At 40.8% G+C, this 11276-nt stretch overlaps 1 protein-coding gene across 1 annotated transcript; it reads left to right on the forward strand.

Annotated features, from left to right (window-relative positions):
• Positions 1–1442: 1442 nt before the first annotated feature.
• LOC121865268 (coiled-coil domain-containing protein 186-like) lies at positions 1443–10124 on the forward strand (the record flags this gene model as incomplete). The annotated part of the gene is given in 5 exon segments (XM_042364625.1): positions 1443–1531; positions 7527–8361; positions 8905–8995; positions 9426–9608; positions 9987–10124. Coding segments are annotated over 4 exon segments (1200 nt in total), but the record flags the coding sequence as incomplete, so codon positions are not given.
• Between the last annotated feature and the right edge of the window lie 1152 nt (positions 10125–11276).

Here is an 11276-nt window from a genome sequence, read left to right on the forward strand (position 1 = left end):
TTTCTGCCCTACCTCATTCCTGAGTGGCTACATCTACATGTACGTACGTTTGTGTGCCCATACAACTAAAGAGAATTGACAACTGGCCACTTACAGTACGCTACAGGTCACAGGTCAAGATTGAAGAAGCCGCAGGTCCAGAAAACTGTGAGGGCAAACTTTTTCTGAGTAAGAGTTGTGAACTCTTGGAACAATCTGCCAGAGAGTGTTGTGACGGTGTGGGGTAAGGTATGTTTGGTTCACACTCAGGATGGGATGGAGAAAGGAAACTCACAATGTGCTCTCTGTATTGGATGTATTGGATGTACAATGCACCTTGGTGCTGGGAAATGGCAGCGTGGTTACAAGCGTGATGTAGAGAGAGCTGGTTGGTGAGGGTGCTCAGAGGAGGACCAGCTTGTGGGTCGCCATGCTCGCCGGCGGGAGCGAGGGCCACCAGGCAAGAGTTGAGGAGGTGGTGTTGCTTGCTGGTTGGTGTAGGTAGAAAGAGAGGTAGGTCATCACGAGGTCAGGTCTTATATAGCGTAGGTAGGCGTGGCTTATAGTTGACCTCCGTCATGTAAGGCGGCGCTGGTTGACCTAGACCACGAGGCATACACTGGGGAATTCGCGGGGTCGGCTACTCAGCGACAAGCGTTTGTAGGGGAGGAATCCACTACAACGGCACCGAGTGTGAGTTCTTTCAAGACCAGACTTGACCACAGGTTCAGGTACATTCAGGAGCCGGTACATGCCCAGTACTTGCCAACAGTGCGTAACAGAGACGTGACTGATCGCCCAAGCGGCTAACGAGCCGATCAGTGGTGAAGAGGATAAAGGAAAAAGAAAAGAAAAGTATTTCCACTGGGGTCTTTATGTGGGGGTTGAGGTCACTAGTCAATAATGATAAATAATAAATATGTTCACTGCTCTAATAAATGCCTTACTGATCTAAACCCCGAATCTGTATAAAATCATATTTAAGATATTCTGGACACTTAGTGATAAAAAAAAATACGTTTTAATTTGAGGTGTTACTTTATCTGATACCATACCACATACAGTACCTGTCCCAGAGGAGTTATTTGGGTAATTTGTTATAATGATGTATATATCAATAGTGGCTAGATTTACTGAACGAAACTGAATACAATTATATTTGTACAAGAAATAAAAAGTGACATTTTAATTAAAAATAAATAATATTTTTTTCACCAACATTGACAGTTTGTACAAAGCCAATGTAAATATCTTATATATGCATCATGTACCTGTGAAGCAAGTGATATTTATATGTTTCTCTTACATACATTTTGACAAATTTGTAATGTAGTTATAGGAATATTAAATACATCATTATTTTAACAAGACGTAAGGTAAATATATGAACGATTATAAAATATATACATATAACATATAAAGTTATCAGTATTGTGAGCAGGAAATAAAATCTTGAGAGCTGTCAGTGGCCGAGAAGGGAGCAGGTGATGGGAGGTGATCCACACTGTTTATCTCCCTCCAGTGAGTTACTCAGATAACCTACCACAGAAAGGTATTATTTAAGTTAGTTCCTTCCTTAAGTGACGTTATGTTTTGGAGAAGAACGAAGAGGAAGGTGATGTTAAGGTGGCAGTGTCTGGGGTGAAGGACATGTCACTGTCTCAACAATAGTTTTAATTATAGTTTTCTCTTGAAATAATTAAACAAAAGATAACCTAACCTAACCGATTCCCTGGATGACCTGAAATAAAATAACCCTTGTAGTTATGGTCAGTGCCACAATCAATGAACCAGCGGTAAAATTGCAGCTTTTGGCCATTATGCCCGAGTAGATTATAAATTAGTTTGTCAGTGTATTTTTGGTGTGATTTAATCTAATTTGACTTTAGTTTCCAGTGGGAAGAACTGTACCCGTTTTAGAGTTCTCTCTCCCCCAAAAGTATGGGAAAACTTTTAAATTTATTTCTGACGTTATTATTTCTTGCCCCTGGTTGAAATAGGGTCAGAAATACTCCAAATAAGGAGATCGAAAGGTTGGGGATGGTTAAAACAGCCGGCCGTGTATTGGCCCAAACTGCAATAATACCAAACCAACCTTTTATACGTACTAGTGTTCTTATATTGTAATCTGGAAAAATATAAAAAAATCTGGTAAGATTGCAGATTACAGCAACCTAACCAAGCCTAACCTAACCTAACCAAGCCTAACCTAACCTAACCTAACCTAACCAAGCCTAACCTAACCTGTGATCATAGAAAAAATAGAACTGTCGATTGGGTGTAGTGAAGTTCCGGAATTCTGTGGTTGGTGGTTGTTGCAATATTACCCAAATCTTAAGGAACCTTCAAGACAATGTTATGTTTGCACAAAACTGCGAACATCACCGCACAAGCTGATGTTGTTGCTGTAAACATGACTTAGGGTGATGGTGGTGTCGCCTCGGCAGCTGCAGATTTAACTGAAAAACTTGTAAAAGTGTTATTATGTTAAATGTAATCCTTGTGTATTTGTTCTCATTTCCTCAAGATAAAGGGAACGTGGTCAGCAATAGAAATAACTTATGGGTTTGAACCCAAATTTCTGGACGTACTATTTGTATGATGTTCAACACGATGATAGAAACATCAACCTGACTTAACCACTTAACCTTACCTAACTTCAAGTTGGGTAATTGGTCAATTTTTACATGTGGACTCTCAATTAGTTTTAAGTTTTTTATCAAATGCTAAAGATATATCTTATCATTCCAAGTAACTTTCATTCTATACACTTTTGTTGCAAATGAATAATAATGAACCTAATGGAACCTGACCTAACCAACCAAAGAAACCTACCTAACCTTACCTTAATTCCTAGCCGGGGTGGACCCCCTCTATATTAAACAAAGTATTTTTTATATTATCTGGTACCAATGTGTTTTTTGTGGACGATAGAGTATGCTCGGACCGAGTGGGTTAGTTGTGGACCCCAGGGCCGACCTGATCATCATCAGACTACTGGGGCCTCAACTGACTCCACCGCTGTTGCTGGAGGATCGGCTTTTTTCACACTTCATTTTTCCAACATTCGCGGACTGAGATCCAATTTTCCTTCTGTGGAGCACCATCTATTAACCTCTTCCCCCGACCCCTTACTACTATCTGAACTTCAACTGACCAAAGCAGCTTCACCCAAACCTTTTCAAGTCTCCAACTACAGCCTTTACACCTCCTTCCGTTCTAAGGGAGGTGTATGGGCCTACTGCAACACACGTACACCTATAGTTTTTCCTGACAGCTGCTGCTCTTCACCCACCACCCTGATGATATAAGATAACCATTGACAAGTTCACCTAACATGTTGTAGTTATCATCTATTATACAAAAATTGTTCCTGAGGATAAAACAAAATACAGTACTGCAGACGTAAGCAGTGTCACGCGATGCACCCGGCCGCGTATGTTCGGCACGGCTAATATTTTGAGAATTTTTGGTCGCGTTCGTGTGATAAGAAAGCATTTATCTCCCAGAATAACGCCTAAAGCTGCTGGTTAAGGGCTACAGCTCTCATAAAGTATTACCTAATGTTGTTGGCAGCTTAACAGATATGATACTGTATGTTTATTTTTGTTTATAGAAGCAAATTTGGTGGAGACAGGAGTGAGTGAGTCAGGTTTTAAGACTAAAGTTTAGTACATGAGGAATAAGGGCTGTTTAGAACACTTGTGAAGGGTGCTACAGGTGGTACAGTACAGGGGGTCCCCGGGTTACCAACGGGTTCCGTTTCTGAGGATGTTTGTGAGTTGGATTTGTCCGTAAGTTAGAATACGTGCTATGTGCAGACCGTACTTACAGAACAATGTTTAAAATCCCACTATAACACAGCCTAAGTCCTTATACAGATCCTCCCACTCTTACGACCTGTCTCAGTCGTACCAAATTTCGTAGAATTACGTATTTTCGAGTCCCGAAAATCAGTGCACAGGCAAATTTTTCGTTTGTAATTCATTTTAAAATGGCTGGCAAGTTTAAAAGTGAGTGTTTTGTGGTGCTGAGAAGAAAAAGAGACACCCATTTTAGATTTTCTATGTATTATTTAAGCATTTCCGATTTACGACCTGGATTTGGGTCCCTAACCCCGTCGTAAGTCGGGGAGGAGCTGTATACCTCTAAAATCACTTGATTTAAGACAAAAGAAGAAATAGAATGACAAAATACAGTAAATGAGAGTAAAAAATAAGTCATCAGGTAAATAAAAAAGTGTAAAACCTCATTCATATCAGTAGGTGTTCGGGGGACCTCTTGTAGTTTTTGCACTCCTCTTCAAGGACGGTATTTTGGACATTTTATATTAGAATAAAACTTTTATTTTAACTTTTCAGAATTAAACATTAATTGTTGCACAGTAAGAGATAAATACTATACTATATCAACATAACAAAGCAAATTCCACGAGTTTTGGATAAATGTCGGCAACTTTTGTTTCATGATCATAGGAACTACCACCACCAGTACTGTGTGTAGTTGCCACCTATCACATTTGTTCTCAAAATTTTATAAATAGTATAGTCTGCATTTACGCGGTCAATTGAACCCGTGGAGATCTGCGTAAAACGAGAAACGCGTAAACGAAATAACAGAGCATATGGGATTAATTGCAATAGAGACTGGGCCGACCCCCAAACTCCACTTTTTCCGACACAATACGTACCTTGTAATAAAAATAACATCTTAATTTTATGATGGTATGCACAATTAATATTTAAGAGAAATATCAATAATATTAGATTTTTTAACACTTACATTAGTAGAAGAGATGGGTCGGCACACGTGGATGGCGGTTGGTTCCAAGGCAGAGGGCAGATTAGTTGCCCTCCGGTGAATCACTTTCACTACTCGCAGAGGTTTGCAGGGCCTCCCAGACAAACCCCTCAAAGTCCATATCGTCACTATCACTGACTTGGGCTGGCTGTGGTTGTGGTGGGTTGCTGGCGAAGAAGTCCTTAATATTACGTTGACGACTAGCATTGATGTTGTCGAGATAGATCTGGACAAACGGCTCCATAACTTTCGTCAGATGGTTATTAGACTCTTCATACTGATGCTTGTCTGGGTCGTTGTCAAGGATGAGCTTAATTTTCTCCCCCAACTCGATGATTTCCTTCACATTATCATGGCTTGGTCCAGGTAATTCAAGGGTTTTCTCTGGTGGTGGGGGGTCCTGCTGAAGCCATTGTGAGGGGAATAGCGGGCACAAGAGAGAACTGTATACGCGGACTGAGAACAATGAGACAGGCCCGGCTAGGTCAGCGACTTCTACCGTCTGGTGGCAGGGCACGTCATGTTACATTAGACCAATCACAGCTAGCGGCGGAGGGAATGCGTGGGTGGTAAGGATGCGTAGCCCAATCACAGTCCGATACGTCATATGACTTCAGCGATAACGTAAGAGCGGCACCACTCACCGCGCCGCTTCCTGCGTATGGTCAAGAATGGACCGCGTGGGCAAAAGATGGCGCGGCGGTCTGGACCTCTCCAGCCGCTTGCCACGTAAATGATGAAATTTACCGCGTAATTAAAACATTTCGTTCTGGCAAGGCACCGCGTGAATGACCAAACTCGTAAACAAAAACCGCGTAAATCCAGACTATACTGTAGTTAAATTAATTGATTTTCCCTTTTTTCAGTATCTTATGGTGGAGTAGTTGGTTAGATTTGGTTTGGTAGGATAGGTAGGTTTGGTTGGTTAGATTAGGTTATGGGAGGTTTGGCAGGATAGATAAGGTTATGGGAGGTTAGGTTAGTTGTTAGGTTTTTAACTCCTTGTGTACAGTGTCTCTGAGCGGGTTAATATCATCTGGTGTTAGTCAATAAATTGTGACAGGTGGCGTGTCCATAGTGAAGGAGACGAAGAAAACACTACTGTACTGTACCTCATAATTGTCTGGTTCTTATGATGGAACAAAACAATGGTGACAAGAGCAATGTGTCTAGGTTTGTGTTGGGGTGTTTAAACACTGGGGGAAATAAGCTGGGGTGCCTAACCTTCAGGTGAACTTTCTTACCAGTATCTAAAATAGTAGGGGGTTCAAGTGGCCTAAAAACACAATACTGTGCATGTAGGCTGTTTTGAGTACTGTACTAAGGTGGCCCCCATATATTACATCTTCAGCTTGTCTTGGAGTGGATATTTACATTGATTAATTAATTGTTTTCATTTCACTACTTATGAGTTCACTAGCCATTCTTTGTTATGTTCCTCTTGTCCAGTGTTAGTACAGGAGGAAACTGGGATACCCATAGGAGACCTGCCATGTTGGGTGGTGTTACACTGACTAACACCGTACCCATGTTTACCCAGGACACAGTGGTGAGAGAGTGTTTGGTCAACGGAAGTTCTGTACAGTGCTGCATCAAGTCAATATCTGAATTACTCCTTTACAAATTTTTTCCTTTGACAATAAAGAAAAAGAACCACCAGAAATTTAATACTGTAGATATAGAATTATTTAGTGTATATAACAGAACAATAGTACTGCACTGTAGCTCTTGATATTATCGTAAATGAAAGAGGGAAGAATTCAATTGTAGTTAATCTGCAAGTTTCGTGGCATTTTAAGACAAGTTGTACAAGTGTGGAAAGGTTCATAATCCAGCTGGGAAGAAGTTTTTTAGTTTAACAAATTTATTGACAAAGCTTGGAGTACAGTTTGCCTATTCTGAGTAATTCAGTCAGATCTTAACACTGAGGGTGGTATCACTTCTCACTGCCACGCAGGACAGAGGTTCATACACAAAGAGATACAACATATTCATTAACAGCTATACAGCTCCTCCCCGCCTTACGACCTACTCGACTTACAACCACACCCGCACTTACGACCTGTCTCAGTCGTACCAAAATTTGGTCAAATTATGCATTTTCGAGTCCCTAAATCAGTACACAGACAAAATTTTCTTTTGTAATTCACTTTAAAATGGCTGGCAAGCTTAAAAGTGAGTGTTTTGTGGTGCTGAGAAGAAAAAGAGACCCATTTTAGATTTTATATGTATTATTTAAGCATTTCCGACTTACGACCATTTCGACTTATGACCTGGATTTGGGTCCCTAATCCAGTCGTAAGTCGGGGAGGAGCTGTATATATAGAGGTCAGATTCATGTGGGTAATGTCACTATTCACTGCCATGCAGGACAGAGGTTTGTACACAAAGAAATACATCATATTCATTAGCAGTATACTGTATATAGGTCAGAGTCGTGTGGGTGATGTCACTGTTCGCTGCATGTAAGGCAGTGGTTCATATACATTGGACGTCGTATTCTAATTGAAGACTAATCAGTGAGGGCTAGCAAATTTGGGATAAACAGCGAGAATGTCCTCAAGCACCCCCGATTCAATATAGTAATTACAAAGTTGTATTGTATCTTGGAAGAAGGACTCGGTATAGATTGTGGGACCAAAGTAAGTCTTTTAATAGAATGTGCAGGATATTAAGAGTGAAGTAAGAGTTTACAATGTACAGTACTGTAGGTAAGAGCTGTTAATATTCCTTTTCACATGTTTCAGATGCCAGCACAGTCCACATGACTCTATTTGGACTATAACCACTTAAAATGGATGAACAAAAGGCTGACGACCAATCAAAACTACAATCTGAAGAGAATGTACAAATCGACAAGATCGTCGATGATGACGGCGAACTCCTGCCGTTGGATCGGCCGGGTCCACGGGATATTGAACAAACAAGAATGGAAAATGAAACTCTTCAAGCATTACCGTTAGAAAGGTCCAGTGAGATGTTAGTTAATAAAGATGATGATACAGTGACGAGTGGTGGGTCGTCACGGTCCAGGGAGAGTGAAGGTGTGGAAGACTGTCAAGGGGAAGGTTCTTGTGCTTCAGAAAAACAGAATTCAAGTGACGTGAGAATAGTGGAGGAAACAGTCAATACAGAAGAGAGAATGATGAATGTTGCAGAGGAGGAACTGATGTTAACCAACAGTGTTTTACGAGATGATAGTGTTGTAGAGTTTTCCCTGGAATATATCCCAGACAGTGACACCAGAGGAATGGAGAACAATTTACAACAAACTGAAGTAGATTCTGTATATTGTAGTAGCACTGAACCAGACTCGTCCAGACACAGTAGAACCTGCGCTGTTACCCAAAGTAACCAAGTATTAACTTTACCATCCCATCCTGTACCTGAGGATCCCAAAACTTCTAGTTGTCTTCTCACCGAAATTGAAAGCCTTCTGACGACAGCAGTAAATGAGTGTAGTCCCGATTCTGACTTTGAGATCAGCAAAGTGGATTTCTCCTCCACGCCCAAAGAAAACCTGATGAGGATGTTGTCGTGTTTATTAGACGAGTGTGACACATTGAAGAGGGAGAAGGCCAGGTGAGTACCAGGCTAAACTACACAAGGTGTAGGCTACCACAAGGTGTAGTATACCACAAGGTGTAGTCTCTCTTTTGACCACAGTATTAATAACTAAGCCAGTGTAGTGTAAACCAACAGTCACAAATCATGACAATTGTTATAAGTTGTAGTTCTTTGTTGCTGTGATAAGTTACACCCACACTCCCCAGAGCCACTGTTGAGGCAGCTACAGCTGAGCCTTACTGTGTACAGACTGTGAATGTAGTTTTATTATAGTACTGTACAGTTTATAATTAATGTAACTTGTCAACAGTGGAAGTGTAAATAATGTGTGGCGTGTACTGTAGGTTAGGTGACGTAAGGTACTGCATAGTTATTTTTTTGTTTATATTCTTTAGGAGCAGCACTGAACATTATGGTGTTTAAATAAAAGAAGATAAGTCATACAATATTAATGATCAGATGAAGGACATTGCTCTTATCTCTGAAATATCTTGAAGTAGTGTGGTTAACCTATCATAACCTACCCATATATACCTTAATCCATTATCTTCTCTCCAGGCTAGAGGGTGAAGTGGACCGCCTTGAAGCTGACCACTCGTCTCAGGTCTACGCCTCACAGATAGAAGCCCTCGAGAAGACTCTGGCGCAGGTGACGTAACGTACAAACACACATTTTGTTTTTCACTCGCGACCTCCTTCAATACTCTCTGTTTACATCTGTTACAATAAAGTAGTGGTGACCTCCCTCCTCTACCTCTGTTGACCTCCCTCCTCTACCTCTGTTGGCCTCCCTCCTCTACCTCTGTTGACCTCCCTCCTCTACCTCTGTTGGCCTCCCTCCTCTACCTCTGTTGGTTGACCTGAGTAATAAAGCTCTATGTGTGCAGAGATGGTCATAGTGAACCAATTAATAGCAGTTGTTATGGTTGACTTAGGAGGATCATTGTTTTATGTGTTAACCTAATTAATGGTCCAGTTAATAGCTCTTGGGCTTTACAGTGTTTTGTATAAATGTCTGACAAATGTAATTGATAGAATTAGAAGAAGAGCACTGAACAATATCTGCGTTTTGCTTGCAGGCACAGGCAGATGCATGTAGTTGGCAACAAAAACTACATCAAGCAGAGGAGAGTTACATGTCCGAAAATGTCAAGATTCGCTCGGATCTCACGACTCGTCTTGAGCGCATGACACGAGAGTACGAGGCGGCAAATAAAGACAAGGAATCGATGGTCGTCAAATATGCGACTTCAGAAAGGGAGGTGAGTGGTGTTGGACCAGAAGTGGTATATGGGTTCTTCTAAGCTGAGCAGATTATTACCTGTGGAAAGACTCGCGCTCGTATTATTAAACATCCTCCCTTGAAGAGGGTCGTCGTGTTTCAACCCGAGTTTTAAACTATATGAGTCCTGAAACACGACGACCCTCTTCAAGGGAAGATGTTGTTTAATAATACAGGCGTAAAGGTTTGTGCATCCTTGACAGTTAGGAATATAAGTTAAAGCTGAATTTCCCATTTTTTTCTTATCATTTCATTGTATTTTTTTTTCTCACTTCCTTAATTTAATCTTTGCAGTTTCTCAGTACTATAGTATTCAGTTCTTTATTAGTTCTTTATTTAGATCTTGACATTTTTCCAGGTCATTGTGGCCAAGAAGCAGAAGGAAGCAGTCGAGAAAAAGATGAAGGAAATGGAGAGGGAGAGAGAACAGCTCATTGCCAAAACTAAAATGTTAATATCGGAACGAGCTCGCATCTGCCAGACCCTCGATACCAAGGTGGGTGACCTGCGTTTATGTTCCTTGATCGCCCACGTGTCTTAAGTCTTTATCTTAAATGTGAGGTTTTCACTCACTACCAACAACTTCATAAAACACCTCTCTCACATTTTATGATGATGTCGTCCCTCATAATTTTTCCAGAGAGTTTGCAGGTACAGTATGTGAAGCTCACCTGATTGGTCTTTGGGTTTCTTACTCGTACGCTCTTTCTACACCCCGCGAATGTCAGAGTGATGGTCTGAGTATTTCCTAAATATTGTACAGGTTGCAGGCTGAGTGGAGTGTGTATCTCATTCACTGACTCTTTCATCACCTTGTTCTCTGAGCCATCCACTCCTCCAGCTTTGAATTCCTGCAGGTTGGCTGAGCGTCCGTCATTTTCTCGACGATTTCATTTGCAGTCGTTATTCCTCTTGGTTCACGTCCAGCACCTGAAGTACCCACAATGTGTGATTCTTCTGGGTGCTGGCATGTTGTCCACTGTCACCTTTGTCAACACTGATGTACATTATATGAGGATCTCCACATCAGAAGGGGGTGAAGCACCAAATTCCAAAAGCTGAGAAAAACGCATTTAAAGTTTTTCGAAGTTCAAACAGCCAGAACTTTGTTGTTTTTTTAAGCTAGAGGGTTTTTTTTTTTTATCGTGCAGCTCAATCCCTCTCTTAGCGAACTGTGGAAACTGGAAGTTAGTTCTGTGAATAGTTATTATTTTATCAAGAGTTGAATGAGAATAACTACCTGTGATGTACAGTTGTTTGAGCTTGAAACCAACAATAATCGCGTTTTTCTGCTAAACTTTCTTATTATTGTTGGCTAATACTGAAAGACAAGTTAATAATCACCATAAACGACACTTGTCTTACACCCCCCCATAAACCTCCCATTAACCCAACAAGAATAAATAATAATAAAAAACTCATTTGCTTATCAGTATCTATCTTTTGGTCCCTATTATTAGCCAAAGATTTACAATGTTGTTAAGTAGAATAATAGTAAGGAAGCACCACTACACTCAACCCCCCACCATTAACCCCCCCCTCACGTAATTAACTTACGAATACAAACGCGGAGAAAGTTTGCATAATCTTTGGTAAAACAGTAATATGATACAGGTTGACAACCCTTCATCGAAATTCAAAACAAAAG

The sequence above is a fragment of the Homarus americanus genome, unplaced genomic scaffold, assembly GCF_018991925.1.
Source record: "Homarus americanus isolate GMGI-L3 unplaced genomic scaffold, GMGI_Hamer_2.0 scaffold47483, whole genome shotgun sequence".
NCBI lineage: Eukaryota > Metazoa > Arthropoda > Malacostraca > Decapoda > Nephropidae > Homarus > Homarus americanus.